The 23,511-nt window shown below is 32.3% G+C and overlaps 1 protein-coding gene across 1 annotated transcript; it reads left to right on the top strand.

Annotated features, from left to right (window-relative positions):
* Positions 1–18,841: 18,841 nt before the first annotated feature.
* Positions 18,842–19,873, top strand: MBF1C (multiprotein bridging factor 1C). The gene has a single exon (XM_039034533.2). The coding sequence runs from the start codon at positions 19,222–19,224 to the stop codon at positions 19,657–19,659; it is 438 nt and encodes a 145-aa protein (XP_038890461.1). The 5' UTR covers positions 18,842–19,221; the 3' UTR covers positions 19,660–19,873.
* The last annotated feature ends 3,638 nt before the right edge of the window (positions 19,874–23,511 follow it).

Here is a 23,511-nt window from a genome sequence, read left to right on the forward strand (position 1 = left end):
TTGGAAAAATGTATAAAAAAAAAAATACACATGAAAGATTCAACATAAACTCACTCATGAACTTAATCGAAAACACAACAAACTAGAAATTGGCAAAATATATAAACATAAACCAAAATATTTATAAACACATACAACTCAATGGAAACCATAAACAAACTTAACAACAAATTCACTTGAAAAACTTACCAAAAATGATTTGAAACCTAACTGAAAAGTATCCAAATAAGTTTGAAACGAATCTAGAGCTTCAAATAAAAGCTTTAAATGTTAGGAACAATTATAAAGCAATTAAAATTAGTCACAACTCCAACACAAATCTCTCTTCTAATATAGTTTAGAGGTTAAACTTAGTCCAATGATATTAATCAAACTACAATAATGTTCAAGGGGATGTTCTTACCTTAATCATAACCTTACAAATTAATTCAAATACTGAAGTAGCTAGTCTTAAACTACAAAAAGAGTTTTCCAATATTATAAACTACTTTATAGCACATTAATTGAGCTTATAAGGATCTAAAGAGAGTTTTTACCTAACAAAGAATGTCTAAAACTAATTAAATACATTTTTTTCTCGCCTACCAATGGGGTTTAGCCTCATGAGTCATACCATATTATAAAATCATACAAGAAATCCCAAACAATTGCATCCATGAACAAATCATAAGTAATTTACAATACCTAAAAGAAATATGAAAAATGTATGAATAAAGTTTTATCACCTAATATTTCCTAGAAGAGCTCGAGTCTTTGTTGGAACAATACGAATGAGTTTGGAACTAGTCTGCACCTACCAACATAAGTTTCTAAATGTTTGGGACAATTTTAAAATACTTTAAATAAGTTGGAATGGGTTCCAACTGAGTCGATACTTACTAAGCATAACCAAATAGACCTGATATCATTATGGTAGTTGTGAGAATAAGCTTACTCCTACAAACTTGAAGGCATTAAATGGATCTTAGCAAGCAATTATAAAAGCATTCACTGAACATCAATGTTAACCATAACATAACATGTTTTGGTTTATCACAAAGGAAACACAAGTGTGAATCTGAACAAGAAAAATGAGAACATAGTCCTCTCATATCTTTAATCAGAGCACAAAAACATAAAATAGATGGAAAAATACCTAGAGTAATTTTTTATTAGAATTGAGAGAAGAAAACTTAGATCGTACATTTTGTTTAAGCTCTCGACCTCATCGTCCATGACTTGGCTTCTGAAGACAAATCCAATAATCTATCTCATCAAATCAAAACAAACCACTTTTTGTACCTTGAATTGACGATAGAAATGTATGGTAAGTCAAGAAGCAAGTTGAGAAATAGACCAGGCAACAACCATCCAACTAGCTGGAGAAAGATAGACACTTTTCAATGTCATTGAGCCAGGGTATCTTCGAGCCAATCCATTGATCTAAAGAAGACAACCCCACCATTTAGAACCATAATACATAAGTGGACACAATGCAAATTCAGCAACCATATTCTAAGGTAAAAAAAAGTTTGGGGATTTATTCTTTATGTTGGGCTTTATGCCCTAAAACTTGTAGATAGTAAATGTTATTAGTTGACCGTCATCAATAAAGAATCATTGATGTTGATTCAATAAATATTATTCATTGTGTTGTATTCTATTTTATCTTAATAACCCTAAACCCAATAAACTAACAGTCAGGACTGTTTTAAGAGTCTTGAACTGTATGTAAAAACATATGGAGATCAATGTTTAAGAAACAACCTAAAAGGTCTATAATATAGGAATAAGGTTGGGTACCTTATCTTGGTGACACTATAGATACGACCCACTTTGTATTTGATACAAATGCAATGATTCAACACATTCGTGTAGGTGGCATGCGAGTGAGGATATCTCATTCAATGAGTTTGCATAAGACTGTACTGCAAAATAGTAACTACTATATATAACGTCGTTAACTAGTTAGGTTCCTATTTCCATTGGATGACCTAGGCAACTTAGTCTTGATCCTGAGTGTATTATGGACTCCTGTTCAAGAGGTATTGTCCTTTGATTTGTATGGGTAAAAGTGGCCAGCTTGCCAACTTAACATGCCTACCATTTCGAGGACAAGACCAAGTGGAGAGCCGAGAACATAATAATAGAATATGGAACTCACTCATTCTCGACTTCAGGGTAAGTAGATAAATGTTCCCTGAAGTGATGTCTCTAGGACTTAAACAAAAGGCTCTACCCTCTCATTGGCTCGAGAGGAATTTTTGTTTATTGGTTGGACTGTTCATTATGTTGGATTTTATGTCCTAAAACTCGTGGTTTATAAACAATAAACGTATTCTATTAATCAATATAGATGTTATTGAAGTTTGATTCAATAAAGTTATTGAATATTTGAAGTGCTCATTTCATTTTAGAAATAACCTAAATCCTATAAACTAAGATCCATGGCTATTACATGAGTACTTGAACTTTATGTGGAGACACAAGAGTGGATCAAGTTCGAGTAAATAGTCAAAATGGTCTATAGTATACGGATATGGCTGGATACCTTTTTTTAGGGACACTGTTGGATGCGGTGCACTTTGTAGATGTTACAATTGTTGTAAAGTGCTACAAACGAAGTGATCCTGATTCATTCATATGGAGACATGTGAGTGGGGGCGTCTTATGCAAAGAGTTTGTATAAGATCGAACCAAGAAATGAGTCATTCCAATAAATTAGGAATATTTCTTCTTTTTAGGACACCTACCCAAATCTAGTAAATTTTTGGACCAAGAAGTCTCCGAGCTCTATTGTTAAGAATAGTGAATTACTATTCTCATTAACAACATCTAACCAACCTGGCAACCATATGCTTCGACTCGCATTGGATTGGTTCTGATCAATATGGAATTATTACTCCACGTCCATTCTCAAAATAAAAATATTTTTCATAAAAAAAAGAAATAAATAAATATAATATATATAATTATTCTATAACCCATGATACAATATATTTATATTATTATTAAATAATTATATTATATAACTATAAAATAAAATATTATCATATTATATAAATATAAAATAAATATAAGAAATTTCCAACCAATTCCCAACAAATAAAATTTTGGTTATTTACTGTTTAAGACTGATTACTTCAAAGCGATGACCTAGGTAACTTGACCTTAATCCCGAGTTAACTATGAACTCCTGTTTATTTGGGATTATCCTTAGATTTGTGTGGGCGAGGGTTGACTCAACAACGCCACTCAATAAGCCCCCCATTTCAGTGGTAAGCTCGGGTAGATAGCTGGGGACATAGAGTGCAAGATGGAAAACACTCCTACTTGCTTTTAGAGATAGTAGAGAGGTTGTTCCCTTAAGTGCTGACTTTAGATCTTGAACAAGGGACCCCACCCTCTCATTGGCCCGAGAGTGACTCAGTTTAGTAATTGGATCACAAACCAATTGTTTATTAGAGGATCATTGGACTTAAGAACAAGATGTAATCTCGGGGGTAAAACAGTTTTTGACCCAATCGTTATTACAAACAACCTGTAAAGGGTTGACTTATTGATTATGGTCATATCGAATTAATATAATTATATCTATAGTGAGGGGAGTGCGATTACTGGGTTTTAGTGGAGTGGCCCGGTAGTTAACAAATGTTGGTTAATTCAAGTTAAAGAGTTTAGTCAGTTAATTTCGAATCGTTGGAGCCCATGATCTATAGGTCCATTAGGTCCCCTACTAGGTCATAAATGGATTCAACCTTAGAATAGTGTGATGAGAAAATTTGAAACGTTCAAATTCAAATTGAGGGAACCAATAATTATATACGATATAATTACACGTTTAATTGATGAATTAAACGAAATTAGAGAATTGAATAATATTTAAATTTGATTTAAATATTAATTACATGAATAAGAATTCATGATAATGGAATTGGATTTTTATTAATTTAATATTAGATATTAAATTATCTTAATTAATTAAATTTAAAATTAATTATTTTTATTAATTTTATTTTGAATTAGAAATTTAAATTATGCGAAAATAGAATTTTATAAATTTTCATTTTATTTTAATTTAATTTTCTGAAAATTAAGATTAAAGGAAATTGAATTTTAAAATATTTTTTTGAATTTCAAATTAAAATTGGAAAATTCCAAATTTTGTGGGTTTTCCCACTTTCAAACTCACCATTCCACCAAAATCCACTGAAATCTCCAAGGAGTTGTCATCTTCATGTGAATTTGGACGGCATGAAACTAGTGACTAAAAGCTCAGTCAAATGAGCAGAAATTGATGTCATGCATGGTGGGTTTGGCTGAGGTTTTGTTGAAGAAAGTGTTCTTCAACTTTCAGTTTAAAAACCAGTCTTCTTTTAAAAAATATTCCTTAAATTCAACTCATTTTGAATCCCACTATTCAATCTAAGGTCCAAGAGAATAGTATGGAAGATCAAGTGTTGGTCTACTATACTTTTGGGGTCAAGAATCAAGTTGAATCCGAAGTTGAAGAGGAGGTCTTCAAAGGTATATCTTCAAACCCTATTTTCTATTATGAACATGCTTGCTTAAATGCTAAAATTAATGAATTAGAGTGCTTAATGATTCTGTTTGCTTCCGCTAATTGCATGCTAACTCCAACACATTAGAGAAGCATTAGTATTTAAGGAGTCAGAGGTAATCCAAGAGTAAAACGATAATTTGACCCAGTTAGTGTTACAAACACTCGTGAATGACTAACTTGTTGTTATTGGCCTATATCCGTGGACACAGAAATATATATGCAGTGAAAATAGTGCAGTTGTGGGTCTTTAGTGGAGTGTACCACAGTTAAACGAATATTGATTAATTTGGTTAATGAGTTTAACCAATTAATCTCATATCATTAAAGCGTTTGATCTGCAGGTCTACCAAGTCCCTTGTTAACTCACTCAAGGATATTAAAGAGGAATGATTTAAATTTTTCAAATCAATTTGAGAAAATTATCCATATATAATTGATTATGGATATGATCTATAATTTAAATTAAGTTGAAAATAAATATTTGAAGGATAATTAAATAATTAATTCAAGTGAATTAGATTCACAAAAAAAATAATTTATTAATAGAGAGTTGTTACACATAGACATGCGATGGTTATAGTAATTAAATAGATACGTTAAATTGGATTTAATGTATAAAAGGTTATTTATTTAATTGGGAAAGACTTGGAGAAGGGCTAACCCTTCTCCATATAAAGTCTTCCTTATGGCCCATTTAGGGCAATATCTCATTTGATAATTTTTACCTTAGTCACTCAAGAAATCCTCCCTACTCTCTCCAAAGAATTATCTCCTCTTCACTAGAGATGTCCATTTAACTCGTGGGGACCCACCCAGAACGGGGCGGGGAATCCCTGAATACACGGGGAATGGGGGAAGGAGTGGGGATTTTTTTTCCTCATTTACATTTTGGGGCCGGGGACGAGAAATATATTCCCCGTCCCCGGCCCCGCCCCGAGTGTATATATATATGTGTGTGTGTATATGATAACTTAAGAAATTTCATACTCTCTGCTGCCGTTGCCCGCCCCCTCTGCTCTAGTCTCAGTCTCGCCAGTCGTCTCACCCTCCTCAACTCTCCCCAGTCACCCCCTCTACTCTAGCTCCATCTCTTGTTTGAGTCGTCTTCGTGTGAGCTCTCCCTCTCGGCTCCGATTTCCGACTTCCTTACCCACTCTCGTCCCTACTCTCTCTGTCGGCTCTCCCACTCGTCCGGTCGTCCTTCCTCGCCCACTTGTCCGGTCGTCCCTACTCGCCCACCGGCCCATCGTCTCGACTCGTTCCTACTCGCCCACCGGCCCATCATCTCGACTCGTTCCTACTCGCCCACCGCCCATCGACTTACTTGACAGTCACGTCACAGTCAGAGTCACTCGCCCGCCGGCTCAGTCACTCGAATCCCTCTTCGCCGGCTCTCCCTCACAGTCACTCGGCCACCGATATGCTGTCCAATTTGCCAACTCTCCCCCAAGGTATATTCGAGACTCCAAAATCTGAATATTACTTTCAGATCTGCTTTGTTGAAAGATAAAATGAGTTATAGTTATTTTATTTATTTGATTTTTGGTATTTCTGAATGATTATAAATCTGAATGTATGTACGATTTTTGATATGTTTGATTTGGTATTTCTGAATGGTTAGAAATCTGATCTGTTATAAATTCAAATTTGATTTTTTTGTATGTCTGAAATTTTGGTATGTTTGATATTTGAATGTTACTATTTGACTATTTGTAGGTGAAATTTGAAAATGACTCTATTGAATAATGATGAGTTAGAACAAGGTGGTTCAACTCCAACATCCATGAACATGAGCGAATCAACCCCAATAAACAGTATTGGTGGTAGACACGTAGGTCCACATCGTTCTCAAATTCATAAAAATTTATTGGAAGCTTTGATGTGTACTCAAGATTGGTTATGGGTGGAAGGTATGAATCGTTTAATTTATTTAATAAGCTTTTATTATTTATAATTTGATATATAATTTTCCTTTTACATGTCTTAAATAGATAAGCATACTCCTATAGATGCTAAAGTTTTGGAAAATGTTCTTGAGGGTCGAGATCCAGATGATGTAAGTTATAAGTTCGTGTATTATTATTATTATTAATAATTTAATATTAATTTATATTAATATGTACACTATTTGTGTGTGTTTTTTTAGGAATCATCCCTTGCAAAATTGGATGAAATTCGTTGATGGTGGCTTAGTTTGGTGATGTTAATGGAGTGTTGTTGCTTGTTGTGTCTTAAACAAAGATGTTTGTTGTCATGTTGTAACTTTTTTTCAAATTAGTTGATGAATTATGAATGAATATTATTTAAGTTTAAGTTGAATTTTAATGAGATGGATGTTTTTATTATTTAAGTTTATGTTGAATTTTAATGAGAATAATTGATGGATTATGAATGAATGTTTTTAATAGAAAAATTGATGATATTCTATTGAAAATTGCACTAAAAAATGTTTTGTTTCAATTAAAATTGAATTGAAAAGGTCCATATTTGATTTAAGAAAATTAAAAAGACAAAGGAGGGGAATTTTTTCTCACGGAGAACCCTATCCCCAGCGGGAAAATTCGAGGGGATGGGGAATAGTATAGGGAGGCGGGGACGGGGACGGGGATGGCTTCCCCGTCTTCACCCCGCCTCGTGGACATCTCTACTCTTCACCCTCTTCCAATAATTGGATACTACCTATCTTTCTATTAGAATCCTAGAGAATAACAAGGTTATTCTCGTGGTCGTGTTCAATATTGTTTGAGGAGACGTTCATGTTCGAGATTGTGTTGGTCGAAAAAGCGAAAAGATCGTTTTAGGAGCTCAAGAATCTTCAAAGGTAAGAATGGTTATTCCTTCTTATTTCGCTTCTTCTCAAGCATGCTTTTCACATGTTTATCTTCTATAGAAGATTGTTTTTGTTTCTTTAAAAATAGAATTTCGAGATGCAATACTTCACACGCTTCCTTTCGAGATTCGATTCCAATAATTGGTATCAGAGCCAATTTCTTACATCTTCGTTCTTAATATTTTTTAAACAAAAAATGAGCTTAGAGGTGGGGTTTCTGTTCTGCATTTTGAATGTTTGAGCATCGGTTAACAATATTGGATGTTTACGATTTTTGGCACATAGAACTTGTGTTTTAATTTGATTAAAATGTAAGGGCTTGTTGTATTTTGGACATCTAATTTTTTTTCTTCGAGTCTGTAAGTCCATGTCAGTCATGAGCAAGTTTGCCTGAAAAGATTAGTGCAAAACAGAGCAAGTTCGGAGTAAAAATCACTAAAAAGGGGCATTCTGCCTAGTAGAGTCGCAACGCTACAATGTGAGGCAGAAGGCAGGCGTTGTGTTTGTTCGAGGTTGTTGTACTACGTGTAGCGCTGCAAAACAACATATCTTTTAAACACACGTGTAGTAATATCATTTTGTTGGTTGGTGTGTTGGTTGTAGCCTTTACCTAGACTTTGGGGTTGTGGTTTTGAATCCTCTAATGTATTTTTTTTGTATTTTTATTTTATTTTAATTAATTAGATTAATATAAATTAGTTATATTAATTTAATTAATTTTAGAATGCCAAAATTCGGTCCAATTAATTGCTAATTAATTTAATTATGCATGAAACGTATGAATTGAATTAGTTGAATGGTGCATAATGTATACCATTTAGATTAAAATCCCACTTTATGATAAAAATGTTAATGCATCATGTCTAAATATAAATGTCATGTTTTTGGATGCATGATTAAATTAGCATGCTCATGCATCTTATTATAAATGTTATATTATTTAGATGTATGGTACATGAAGCATGTTCATGCATCATACAATGTTATAATTGTTATAATGTAGGATGACATGATGGTTGATGATGCTTAATGATTGTTAAATATAGGAGTTATATTTTACAATGAAAAAGGAATTTGCATTAATCATTCATGTGTTCCCAGTTCTGACGAATCTCTAAAATGGTAGATTTATTGAGTCAGCGATTTGGCCACCCTCATCCATGTAAATCAAGCCTTCATAGATATGAGTTCACAACTTACTTAGGATTCAAGTCATATCACCTATGGTCATCCTAGTGAATGTAAGTCTCTATTATTAACGACATTATATAATGAGACTATTCATTTCGTGCTCCAATCTTGTACAAACCCTTTTATATAGAATACCCCCGCTCATATGTCTCTACATGAATGATCATGATCAAATCATTTGTAGCACTTTACAACAATTTTAATATCTACAAAGCGGGTCATATTCATAGTGTCACTAGGATAAGGTACTCAACCTTATCCATCTACTATAGACCATTTAGATCATCACTTAAACATGATCCACCTATATGTCTCTACACACATGTTTAAGCTACAAAAGATAACCTCATATGTTATTTTATTGGTTTTGTGGGTTAATGCTACTAAATGTCAAATAAAATACCTCAGATTTTATTAAATAAATAAATTGTTTGTACATTACAATTATAAACTACAATACCCACAAGATTTAGGGCATCAACCCCAACAATCTCTCGCTTGTCCTAAAGCTAGTGTTGTATACATCATAAAAGTTATACTAATACAAAAGTGAATGGTTGGATCTCGCAGCAGAAGCGTTCTCATGTGAGATCGCCTTGCATCCCGCAATTCTATTTTTACAATAAACAAAGTCATTGTACTAAACATAATTTATAAACATGTAAAATACCATGCTATAGGGGAAAGGGTTAGAACGATTCTTACATTTGTAGATTCCCCAAGTTCCACGAACAATCCTCTCCAAAGTTCCAACAAACGAATCTCTAAATGGTCTTGATCACGAATAACTCCTTGAGCGATCTCGAACTCTACCACGAGAATTACCTCGTTATTCTCTGGGATTCCAATAGAGAGATAAGTGGTATCCAACTATTGAGAGAGGGAGAGGAGAATAAGGTTTTGGAGAGTAAAGAGGATTTATGGTTTAGAGAAAATTCTGCACAATAACACTAAGGAGTTGGGTATTGTCAGAGTTTCTCTACAATGAGAATTGAGTATTCTGTGCTTCTGTATTTCCAAAGGGTCATTAAATAATTGAGAGAATTTGTTTTTATAATATTAAATTAAAGTGTATATATAATTTAATAAAAATTAGTTTTATTTAATTACATCTAATTTGTTTAATTACATAAAATAGGTTGTTAATTAAAGTATACATTAATTAAATGAAAATTAATTTTATTTAATTATATGTGTTTTTAATTACATAAACCTTTCATTTTCTTCAAATAATTTATAAACCTTCCTTTTTCTTCAATAATTTCTCTCATTATTATTTGGAAGATGAAAATAAATGTTCTTTCATCTTCAACTTACACTATTATACATACTCCAAAATGTGTTGGAGTTGTAAGGTGTTGAAACTATTGAAGTTGTTGAAGATTTTGGAACAGTGTTTTCTCTCAAAACAAAATCATTCCCTCTTCAAATTATTCAAAGAAGTCCACAAACTCTCTACGGTTCTCTACCACGCGAATACCGAGGTCTCCTCGCAGTGGTGTTTGTTGTTTTTGAACACTTATTGCTGTGTTTTTTATTGTTCGTGTTTGAAGTTTTTGGAGAGGAAATCGTGAAGAGACTAGTCTTTAAGGGTACGTTTTCCAAATCTTTTCTTCTTCTTAATTTCTATAAATATATGTATGCTTAATTGATCATGTGTATTATGTTCCCATCACATATATTCTTTATGCGTTATGTAAAATTAAAATTAGGACGTGATTTTTTGCAATGAGTATTTACATATCCTTTCAGTTGATACACGTCCCTCTCTTACTTACTATAAACACTCTCTCCATTCACCTTGTTATTGACCTATGCAGACACTATCCATAAGGGACACAAGTGTTCGTTGCTATCGTGAGATGTTCTAGAAGTGTATTGTATAGAATAAATAGGAGAAATAAGTTCTAAGTATAAGTGATGCGTTTATGCTTTGATACGTCTAAGTAATGGTAACACATTGGGGCATTAGTAATATGCACAGAACGCACACAACTCCTTCTAATGACGTTCAAGTTTTCCTAAACCAAACCCAAGTATAAATCTAATTTAGGTTCCTGGCAAGTCCAGGCGATCTCAGGGATTCAGTTAACCAAACGTAGATCTTGCATTGTATCTACTGTAGGGGTTTTCCCAAATGAATATGAGAAATGTATTATTTACACTAACTTGGTGTGCCTGTGCAAGAAGATACAAAAGAGTTGAGTGGTGAATGATGGGTCATGCGAAAATGGAATTTAAGGTAGGTGGACGCATCGATCTAAGATGAATGTACACAACTAAGATGTGATATGGATGAGATGGAATGGTTTGCTTATCTTTTTGTTTATGTGTTAGACCTTATTCAATACTTCTCAATGCGAATAACATACAAAGCCTATCTCTAGGATGTATGCATCTAACACATAATCAGGAAACACCAGTAACTCTATCACTAGCTGTACTAGGCGTTCTACTTGATGTAGCTTAGTTATTCTTTCGAAAAATCTAAGTTAAAGATTCTTTTACCAAGTTATCAAGTTGGCTTGAGCGTTAGAATGAAGTTGTGCATAAAGTATTAATGCGTTCAACATAAACAAGAGATAAACAATAGTAAGTATGATGGATCAAATATATGAATTTTATAAAGAACAATGAGTCTTTACAAAAACAATATTCAATCGAATGGAGTGAAAGCGATAAATAAGAAGGAAATTGAGTCAAGCCAAAGAATACAATCTCTTGTAGTTCTTTGGCTCAATCTCGTTGTGTACAATCATTTGTAGGCAGTGGACGGAGTACCTTTCTCAAGAGTGGTTTCCTCCATTCCCCGACCGACGGTGTTGGTGATTCTCAACCATTTTGATCGTCTCAACACCACGACACAACTTCTATAGAACTAAGACTATAACTACAATGTACAGAGAGTAAGGATCTTGATGATTTTTCAAACTTTTAACTTTGGAGGAACTTCATCTATTTATAGGTGTTGGTCACATCCACTTGGTGAATGAGCAGCATTAAAGTTCATGCCCTGGTCAGCATTAAAGTCCATGCCCTGGTTGGCTGCCTGACTCTTTGAAGCTTTTCAGACGCTGCCTGCTGCAGGTGCCTATACTTGCAAGTAGTGATGTGACACAATCAGCCTGGAGCAATAATTCTTCTCTGCATTGAACTCCCTCCGACGCATGGTTATGCGTTAGAGCCTTTCCTGCGACACTTGTCTAATGCGTTAATGTTAATTCTTGCGTTGAAATCCTGCAATACAATGCGTTAGTGCCGCGATATTCAGTAATAAAATTTATTTTGCATGAGTTTGCTGATGTTTGAATAAACCATGCGTTTCTACTAAAAATGAGGAGAGTTTATCATTAAAAACCTTAGTTGTTCTAACTTAAGAGCAAAAAATAACTTGTATTTCTACAAGTTATCAACAAGCAAAGGTGCCTTGAGGCCAAGCATAGATCTCACAGTGTAAACTTTAGGGAGAAATGTGAAAGGAAAGTGAAGTATCATATACATCATTTTCCTCCCACTGAGTGTTTTAAACCTAGGGTTCATTTACTTAGAGAAAACTGGGTAACATTTTTGCTAAGTGATTGTTAAATTTGTCCAATATAACTTTTATATTGGATAGTTTAACAACAATGATTATTGTTTATTAAACACTTTAATAAACATTAATCATTCCTTGCATGCTTATAACATATTTATCTAATTTATGTTCTAGGTCAGTTCCCAGGTAGGGGGTGTTCCATTTCCGTCAGCTTAAATACCTCAACCTAGACAAAATATTCCTTAGACAAAGGTCCCTTATAGATAACTATGTTATAAATTTAATCTTTTATTTAATCCAATTTAATCATATTAAAAGAGAATTAAAATTTTAAATCTATTTATAATCTCATTAGAAATATTATTAACATAGGTCTATGTGAAATCAATTTTAAATCATTTAAATTTTATTTAACCTATGTTTACATGCAATTATTGTTTATAGATTTTAATTTTAATTTCACAAACTTATAACACTTATAAAGTTTAATGAAATAATTAAAATATATATATGCATCTAATAACATACTTTAAAAATAAATAAAAAAAATATTTTTTTTTCTAAAGTGGTATCATGTTTCATGTATCTCCATTTTTATTACAGCACACATAATAATTATATAATAAAGTAATGAAAATAAAACAACATTCATTTATCCATCCAGACTATATATTTATAACACTTATAGTATAAAATGATACATAAACATGTTATAAATGCATGCTATCATATAATATAACGACTATATTGAATATGATGCATGAGTATACTTAATAAATAAACCATACATCACATGTATAATAAAATTATAAAAGCAACATTGAACCGAAATTGGCATCCAAAACGTTAATTAAATTAATATAACACTTATATTAATTTAATTAATGAAAAATAAATAAAATAACTAATTATTACAAATTAATAATTAATAAATACATAAAATAGCAAAATTGTCTTCAGGTAAGCTAAATCCACGATTTGAAACTGTAACTTGACGAGCGCTACCATGTTCTGGAGCGTTGCAACGCTAGCTTTTGTCTTGCCGTAGCGTACCCCTACACTGCAATTGGAGCATAGCGAAGCTGGGCTTTCTGCATTACAACGTAGAGCAAGCGTCGCGACACTCCAACCTTATGCTCTAGGACATAATGCTTTATCTGCTTCGTCGGTTCATCCATTATTACTCCATTCTTACTCCAAATTTCTCCAAATTAAAGTTGGAATCTCACCGCAAACAACAAGAACTAAACACATACTTAATTGCAATAATCAAATGCCCAAAAATACACCGGATCCTTACAAACCAATTGAACTAAAGCAGAAAATTCTATTCCGATTTCGGAACATCCAAGTGCAACCCATCAACATCCAAAATGAAGATTATACACCCATCAAAAATTCTAAATTGATATTTGAAAAAAAAAATTAGAGGCATGACCATTGATACCAATTGAAGGGTTTGAAATACCCCAAAGTGGAAGCAATTGAATGTGTGTGTCTCGTTTATCAATTTTTGGGTTAATGCAACTAAATGTCAAATAAAATATAATTTATTTTATTAGATAAATAATGAGTTTGTATAAATACAATTACAAATTACAAGCCCGCGAGATTTAAGGTATCGACCCCAACAAATATGTATAATGTAATGTATTATAAATCACATAATATTACAAAAATAATAACTATATAAAATTTTTAACATAAGTAATCTTCAGAAATAAATTAATAATAGTTTATTGTCAACCAAATAGCAGTAGGTAACTACAACTAGTTTTATGATTTATAAATATATAATATCAAACACATTTTCAATAATTGTTTATATTAAAATCTAAGTTGAATATGAAATACAACCATGCTTTCATTTCATTAAATCCATTGTTTTAAAACTTATGTTTTTAATTTCTCTACCGAATAGGCCGTTGTTTATCGAATTAAGGAAAAGTATACAAAATGACCTAAAAAGTAAAAACATTTCTATAACTGGCCTATTTTTAAAAACTTGTTTGTTATTGACTGTTTTGGCCATGAAGTACCACTTTTACCCTCAATATTAAATGTGCTATTCATTTGTGTTACCTACGTCTCATTTTTGCTTTCTCTTCCAATGACAACAAAATGAAAATTTACAATCATTTAAAACTAAAAGTTCTTTAACATTTTGCTTACTTTATAAGCATGGAAAAATCATATGAAAACGAGTGGTCATTTAGTTAAAACGGAGTTGTATCGGCAAAGATATGATAAAAAACAAAATCATCGTTTGCATAGAAAAAATGTGGGATCGTTAATAGTAGTAGACGCGATGATTAGGGTTGGCAACGGGCGGAGCGGGGCCGGGGATGCACTCCCCATCCATGTCCCTGTGGGGATTTATAATCCCTGTCCATGCCCCATTCCCCGTTTTGGGGAGTCGAAGATCGAGTCCCCACGGAAAAAAAAATTTCCTGTTCATATTTTTTCTTTTTAATTATTTATTTATTTAAAATCAATTAAATTTTGATATTTATATTCAAATTTTAAATAATTAATATAACAAAGTAGTAGTATTATTATTTTATTCATTTAAATTAATAATTAAAAACATTTTAAATTTAATAAAAAGTTTAAGATAATTAAAAAAGTAAAAGGTTAAAAGAATAAAATAGCTACTGTTATATTTGTATGTATGTATGTATGTATGTACGTATATAATCCCCATCCCCTCCCCGTCCTTGGTCGGGGATCTGTTTTTTATCTCCGATTTGACCCCCACCCTCGGTCAAATCGGGGATCAGGGCGGGGACCCGATCCCACAGAGATTTTTGCCAATCCTAGTGATGGCTTATGTCAGCAGAAGTGATGATGTAAGTGATCATTGACATTAGCTATGCGATCACTTGGTTTTCGTTTTGCAATTTTGTTTTGGTCATATCTTCGTTAATACAACTCCGTTTTTGTTAAATGACTACTCGTTTTCATACATTTTTTCGTTTTCTTTTCAACCATGCATGTAAATTGAATAAAAAAAAATAAAAAAATCTTTGACTTTATTACTCCAAAAGTAAAATTTATCTAAGTTTAAATATTATAGTGTCATTTATATTCATTATTGTTTAGCATTTTGCTAAATTTGCAAGCATAATCAGAAAGAACACGAAAAAACGTATGAAAACGAGTGGTCATTTAGCTAAAACATAATTGTATAGACAAAGATATGACAAAAAAATTATTGTGCATGTAGAAAAGGTGGGTGATCGCTGACGTCATGGTGGACGATCGTTGATGTCATGGTGAGTGATCGCTTACATCATGGAGCGCGATCGCTTTGCAATTTTGTTTGTGTTATATCTTCATCGATACAACTCCATTTTAGCTAAATGACCACTCATTTTCTTACGTTTTTTCGTGGTTTTTTTTTATTATGCTTATAAAATGAGCAAAATGATAAAGAAATAATGAATATAAATGGAATTATAACATTTAAACTTAGATAAATTTTACTTTTGGAGTAATAAAGTAAAAGATTATTTAAGTTTTTATTCCGTTTATATGCATGGTTGAAAATAACACGAAAAAACGTATGAAAATTAATAGTCATTTAGCAAAAATGAAGTTGTATCGACAAAGATATGACCAAAACAAAATTGCAAAGTGAAAACTAAGCGATCGCATATGCTGATGTCAGTGATCACATTTTTTTCTGCACAAACGGTAGTTCTGTTTTTGTCATATATTTGTCGATGCAACTCTCTTGTAGCTAAATGACCATACATTTTTTATGTTATTTCTGATTATGCTTCTAAGTTGAGCAAAATGCTAATAATTAATAAATATAAATGGCACTATAACATTTAAACTTAGATAAAATTTACTTTTGGAGTAATAAAGTCAAAGATTATTTAAGTTTTTATTCAGTTTACATGCATGGTTAGAAAGAACACGAAAAAAAAACCGTATAAAAAGAAGTGGTCATTTAGCAAAACGGAGTTGTATTGACGAAGATATGACCAAAATACAATTGCAAAATGAAAACTGGGCGATCGTGTACACTGATGTCAGCGATCGCACACTTTTTCTACGCAAACGATAATTTCGTTTTTGTCATATCTTTTTCGATACAACTCTGTTTTAACTAAATGGCCACTTGTTTTCATATGATTTTTTGCGTTCTTTCCAACCATGCTTATAAAGTAAGCAAAATGTTAAAATATCTTTAGTTTTTAATGACTTTAAATTTCCGTTTCGTTGTTGTTAAGGGAAAAGACAAAGAGACGTAGGTAATACAAGTGAAGAGGTCATTTAATATCGAAGGTAAAAATGATATTTCACATGCCAAAATGCTGCATAACAAACAAGTTTTTAGAGAGTGTCAAACCTAGAAAAGTTTTTGCTTTTTTGGTCATTTTGTACAATTTTTCCTGATTTAAATGTATTTTTATTTTTATTTTTTTGTTTTTGTTTTTATAAAGATATTCATCGATGTCGATATTTTCATTGGCATTTTGGACCTTGCTTTCACCATGAATTATTTGTTTTTCTTTTCTTTTCTTTTTTTTTTTAATGTGAGTTGTTAACATATAATTTCACGAAAGAAACCCAAATGAACATATAGTTTAATTAGCACAAACGTGTTCTATCGACTTTTAGATATGAGATTCGATTTTCCACCTCGTATATTGAAATAAAAAATCTAATATCTATACTATATTTTCTAAATAAAAATTAATTCATATAAGTAAACTTTATTTTATTAGTTTGTGTAGAAGTGTTACACTCTCTCTGGTGTTTGGTTGTTTTGTGTTTTCTCTTCTATTAAAACTTCGATCTATGGAGAATCGATGATTGAAATCTTTTAGTTGCTGAATCTTCTACGTCTTAAATATTTTGAATTACATGCCAAAATTAACAGAGTTCAACTAGTATAGTATTTATACATACTCTTTTAAGTTATAACGTTGTGATTTTGATTACTTATAATTGAGTCGATCTAGTAAAATGTGACATTTTCTTTCTAGAGTTTTCAAGGACTTTGTATTTGCGTACATTGTTCGTTTATTTGAATGGATGATAAGTTAATTTGTAATTGATCACAATTTAATCAATATATAATTTTGTGATCGATTCAATTAATGACACGACAATTTGTGATTAGATGAAAGTTCTGGTTCGACAATATTAAATTACAAACTTTATCTATATAATTTAGGTCAAACATATATCTGTTGGTTGGTTATAGTTGTATACTTTATTTCATATGAGTTTATTACAGTTTTAAAAATTTTCGTTTGGTATTAATAGTTGACATATGTTTACAAACCAAAGACGTTGTTACTTAAGTGATACATTCTTCTACAATGTGGCAAAACATTTAATTAAAAAAAAAATGGATGCACGTTTTTTAGGGTAGAAACGTGACTTGTAAGGTTTAACGGAAATTACATAACAATCCTCATATGTTCGGGATTCATTTTCAAGTATTTAATTTAAAAAATAAATTAGACTGTTTGACAACCATTCAAATATCTTTTCAAATGTATCTTATTCAATTTTTATTTTAAAAATATTTAGATAAAAAAGATCTTTTTTCAAAATACATTTTTTCACACGTCAATCCAAATAGGCCCTAGTCTCAAACTATTAACAACTAAATTAAAAATTCCAAGATCAAAGTTACCGAATTGAAAGTACACTCTAAATCATAAAAAGCTAAAGTGAAAATATCAAACTCTACCATATAACCTTGGCAAGTTGTGTGATTTTGCTTACATTGATTTTCATTTGGAAGTCATACATTGAATTGAACTTTGACAAGTATTGCGATATTAGTCTAAAACTCTAGTCTTAACATAATTTTGTTTTAACAAGTGTTATAATGTCTACTTTAATAGATTTTCAATATTTGATAATTAATTGTCGACAAAACACAACATGTATATGTTTAACGACTAGTTGGATATATCTTGAAATTATAAATTATCAAATATTGAAAATCTATTAAAATAGACGTTATAACACTTGTCAAAACAAAATTATGTTAAGATTAGAGTTTTATAAATTTTCATTCAGTCGGCTATCATATATTAATCGAGTTTCATTTCATGTTAAAAGCATGATATATATTGAAATTAACCATTTTACAAGTACCGTACTTAGCAAATATATATAGAGCTCATCCTAACTGCACTAAAAAGATATATATAAGAGTCCCTCGAGACAAATGAGGTTAGGCCGCTTAATTGGAAATGTATAAAAGGGATGCAACTCAACGATTGTTAAATAATATTGTATGGTGTTTCAAAAAGATTTCCTATTATTTAAGAAGTTTATTAGAAGATAATTTTAGACCATTGAATCATATACTTTGTTCGGTCATTAAATATTTCACCTTGATCAAAGACAATTTGAATTCGTTGGGTCATTCACATTTATCAAGGTACATATGAAGTCATTGTGCTTGATGGTCAAATTTTCTGGACTGAACTTATGATTACCAAACCATCCTAAAATCTCGAACAAGCGAGTAAAGTATGAGATAAAATAATGAGAGTTTATTCTTATAAGAAAGTTTAATATTCTCTTATAAGAAACACGGTTAGTAGATCCTATTTTATATAGTGAAATTATTTTATCATTGTCAATGATTTTTTATCTTAATTTATTTAGAGATTTTCCAAGTAAGATTATTGTGTATTTTTTTCATTCTTCTTATGCAATATTATCCTCAATTTATTTTACAATTTTACAACAAAGATTGTGGACTCATACAAATATTTTTATTTATATCTATTTATTAAAAATCAAAATCAAAATAAATTTGACAAGTCAAAAATCTAAAAATGTAATTTTACCTTAAAAAAAAAAATCCTTGCCACGCATGCATCTCAATTCCACATTTGACCCCCCCCAAAAAAAAGACCCCAACGAATAGATACGAACAAACGTGCCACGTCATCATCTTCGAATAGATATCTCAAGAACGTTCGAGAAACAATCGGGCAGTCCAAAGCGGGCAAGAACTTTCCAGAGAACCAATCCTTTATATCTCTATATAATCCATCTTCCCAAGTTACGTTCCGGCCAATTCATCCAATTCGATTCTTCTCTCTAATTTCCCCTGCTTAAAAATTCTCAACAACAATGCCGAGCCGATTCCCCGGAGCCATAGCTCAAGATTGGGAGCCCGTGGTTCTCCACAAGGCGAAGCCGAAGGCTCAGGCCCTTCGCGATCCGAAGGCCGTTAACCAAGCGATTCGATCCGGCGCAGCGGTGCAGACGGTGAAGAAATTCGACGCCGGTTCGAACAAGAAAGCCGCCGCGGCGCCAGTGAACGCGAGGAAGCTAGACGAGTTGACCGAGCCGGCGGCGCTGGACCGCGTAGCGGCGGAGGTGAGACTGGCGATTCAGAAGGCTCGACTGGAGAAGAAGATGAGCCAGGCGGAATTGGCGAAACAGATAAACGAGAGGACTCAGGTTGTTCAAGAGTATGAGAACGGGAAGGCGGTTCCGAATCAGGCGGTTTTGGCGAAGATGGAGAAGGTCTTGGGCGTGAAGCTTCGAGGCAGATCGGGGAAGTGAGATTTGATATCGAAACCGTTTAACAAACTCGCGTTTTGGTGGATTTTGGCAGTTGTTTTGTTTGGCGTGTGTGAATATTGTGGGATTTGGGATTCAGATGAAGAAATGAAGGGCGGTTGAGTTGTAAAAAGTGTATGGATCTTTACGTATTTAAGAAATAGTTGAAAAAGGCATGGTTTTCAACCTTTAATATTAATATTGTTGTTATGGTTAATATTGTTGTTATGGTTGATATTGTTGTTTTGAGACTTTAAAGCTATAAGTTGAGGGTTGAGGATTCGACTAATGTAGAGGTCGAACGTTGAGAACAACTTGTAAATAATACGAAAATCTCGCTAATATAAAGCAGATTGTAAGAGAGAGCGAGATTGTAGGAGAGCGAGATTGAGTTTGTCACATGGATTAAACGCGGTCTCTTCACTTTATTTACTTTCCATAATTCTGAAAAAGTGCATATATTAAGATTGACTAAGTCTTTCTATGCATTCATTGACGTATTCATACCCGTCTGCCATAGTCTTAATGCCTTTTCAATCACCCCAAACCCGTGAGTCAAGTGTTAACACTAGACCTACATCCTTTTAAACCACCTTCCCTTGATTTTGCTCTTTGGAAATAAGCCTTTGAAATCATCTTCATTTTCTCCCATTTTCATTTCCATTTCTCTTCTTTTCTCCCATTTTCATTTCCATTTCTCTTCTTGTATTTCGTTTAACACAAATTATTCGCACGCAACTATATTGGTTCGTTACTCTACTAAATTTTTATTTTTTAAGAATAATTATAAATTTTATTTTTGTTCTTATATTATTTTTTTTAAAAAAAAATTGTAATTGTTGTCCGATAACAAATAATAGGAAAAAATAGTGAACAATTACCGTCTTTGATGTTTATAGTGTTAAAATGTTTGTTAAAATGTTTAGTTTATTGTTATGTTTGAGAAGTTGATATTTATAGTTTAATACAAAATTATTGTGATAGTTAACTAAGTTTAGTATAGTTTCAAAAGTTTAATATAGTTTGAAATTTTTAGTTTATTCATATGAAAATTATTGTTGTTAGGTTTATTGTGATAAGTTGATATTTTCTAGTATTAATTTTGAAAATATAGTTTAAAATAGTTTGAAAATATTTAATTTAATTTAATTTCTATTTTGTATTAAATTTAAAAAAATAGTTTTAAAAAGCTTACCTCATTTTAATTTGAAAAGTTTAATTTGTTGTTATTTTTAAAAATAGTTATAAAAAATTTAATTTATTTTTATATTTAAAAAGTTGATGTTCATAAAACTTAAAAAGTTTATGTTTATAAACTAAAAAATATTATTATAAAAAGTATAAAACAAAAATTGATGTTTGTCTTTTTTTTTTTTCTTTTTTTTTTTTTTTAAAAAAAATGTCAGACAAATGTTTGGGATTTTTGTTGTTGTTCACAAATGGTAATATGTTTGGAGTTTTACCATAAATGTGAACAGTGGAATTGTATTTGAACAATTTATGCAAATGGTTGGGATGTTACTTAGTGTAGATATGAGAGTAAAGAAATAATATATAGACATCCCAATCTAGAACCATCAGGATCAATAAGATATATGTCATTCCCTATTTCGAATGCACAAGCTATGAACTTAATGTTCTCGATGGCAATGTCAGTGCCAAATGTAGTGCATTTGTATATAAATGTAAATAGGATAGGGGTAGATCTTAATACATCATTTAACCAGTTTGAAGATCCAACTCAATCTATCGATCCTGATCCAGAGTCAGTTGCATCGCCATGTGATAATGAATATATGGTGGATAACAACATGTACAGAAACTTCAGAACAGAAACGAATGATGAATTTGAAGAGTTGGATTTCGATGGTCGTGAACATGAGATGCTTTCAGATACATTCAATGATTTGGATATGAATATACTTGATAGTATTCGGGAACATGACCTAATTGTAGCTCATGTGGACGTTGACAATATGCAATTGTTTAAAGGGATGATTTGTCGAGACAAGGAAATGCTACAATATGCGGTCAAATGTTTTGCAATAAAGTGTCACACACCATACGAGATTGTTGAATCTATATTGACGATTTGGACAATTCGGTGTAAGAAGTGGGAGGAAGGTTGCAAGTGGAGACTTCGAGCAATAAATAAAAAATCGCATGGCTTGTTCGAGATCACTAAGTATGATGAGCAACATACATGTTTTTATTCAGAACTAAGTCAAAGTCACGTGCAATTGGATTTATCAATGATTGCACTGGAGTTTTGTGACACCGTAAGAGAAAAACCATCTATCGGTGTGGCACAACTGCAGTCCGACATCAAATCAAAGTTTGGATATCATGTTCCTTACCATAGGGTATGGGAGGGAAAAAGAAAAGCGTTGGCTTAAAGTGTTCGGTGATTGGGATGAGTCTTACAAATTGTTGCCCAGGTGGTTATATATGGTTAAGCAGACCAATCCTGGAACACGTGTGGAGTGGAGAGTTAAACGCTTACTGAAGGCCATGTTATCCTAACTTCTGTATTTTGGGCATTTGGTCCTTGTATAGAAGCTTTTAATAAATGTCGGTCGATCATTCAGATAGATAGTACACACTTGTACGACAAATATAGAGTAAAATGTCGATTGCTACATCAGTTGACTCGAACGGCCATCTACTTCTACTTATGTTTGTCGTTGCGAGTCCACAGACTCATGGGGATGGTTCCTAAAACACCAGCAGTGAACAATCCAGCAAATGGTTGGACGGGACCGAAATGTCATAATCGTTTCTGCTTACGACATATCGTCAGCAACTTCACTAAAAAGTATAAATTTAATTCATTAAAAAAATATGTTTATCATGCCGGGTGTCAGTTTCAAATTCAAAAGTTCAACAAAGCAATTGAAGATATCAAAGGAATAAATCGAAGTTGTCTTAGTTTTTTTGACAATATTAGTTTAAAGCAATGGACTCAAGCACGTGATGGAGGATTCAGATATGAGTGGATGACGACAAATCTATCCGAGGGCATAAATGGAGTCCTCAAAAGAGCTCGAATGTTGCCTATAAATGCTCTTGCTCAGATAACATTCTTCAAATGTGTGAACTATTTCGAGAAAAGAAGAGAATAAATAAGGGATAAATTGGAGTGTCAAGATAAATACACTCGGTAATATTATTATTTGTATATATTTTTTATTAATAATTTATTTCAAACATATTTTATAATACTAAGTGGAGTAAAAATCCAGATACGCACACGACAAAATAAATAAATGGGCTGCACGATCTAGTAAACATGAAGTACAATCATACGATCGGTATGAAGGTGTGTTTCATGTCAAGACCGGACGTCATAGTCTCAATGCCAAAGGAGGAAACGTTCAAATATTGAGGCTAAACAGGTCCGAGTGGTACTGTTCATGTAACAAGTGGTAAGCATTCGGCATTCCATGCTCGCATTTTATGGCTGTTTGCTCACATTTTAACATGAACTACGAAGATTTTATTGAGGACTACTACAAATTGTCAACGTTTGTTGAATGTTACTCTCCTCAATTTCAACCTGTACCGCATGAAGATTACTGGATCACGCACCCTAATATGTTCGTCTTACATTCTGATCCATCGTTGTTGAGAAAACCTGGTAGACCGAAAAGTTCACGTTATCACAACGAGATGGATTGGACAGAACCAGCCACTTGACAACGATGTGGATTTTGTAACCAGTTATGACATAATCGAAGAAAGTGTCCTTCGTTACTAAGACGGGCTCCAGATAGTTAGAGATTGAAAAATAAATAATTTTTATTATATATTCATTTTATTGTATATTCAATTTTTTTTTTATAATAATCTATTGTA

This window comes from Benincasa hispida, chromosome 6 (assembly GCF_027475165.1).
Source record: "Benincasa hispida cultivar pf3 chromosome 6, pf3_genome.v1.1, whole genome shotgun sequence".
Taxonomy (NCBI): domain Eukaryota; kingdom Viridiplantae; phylum Streptophyta; class Magnoliopsida; order Cucurbitales; family Cucurbitaceae; genus Benincasa; species Benincasa hispida.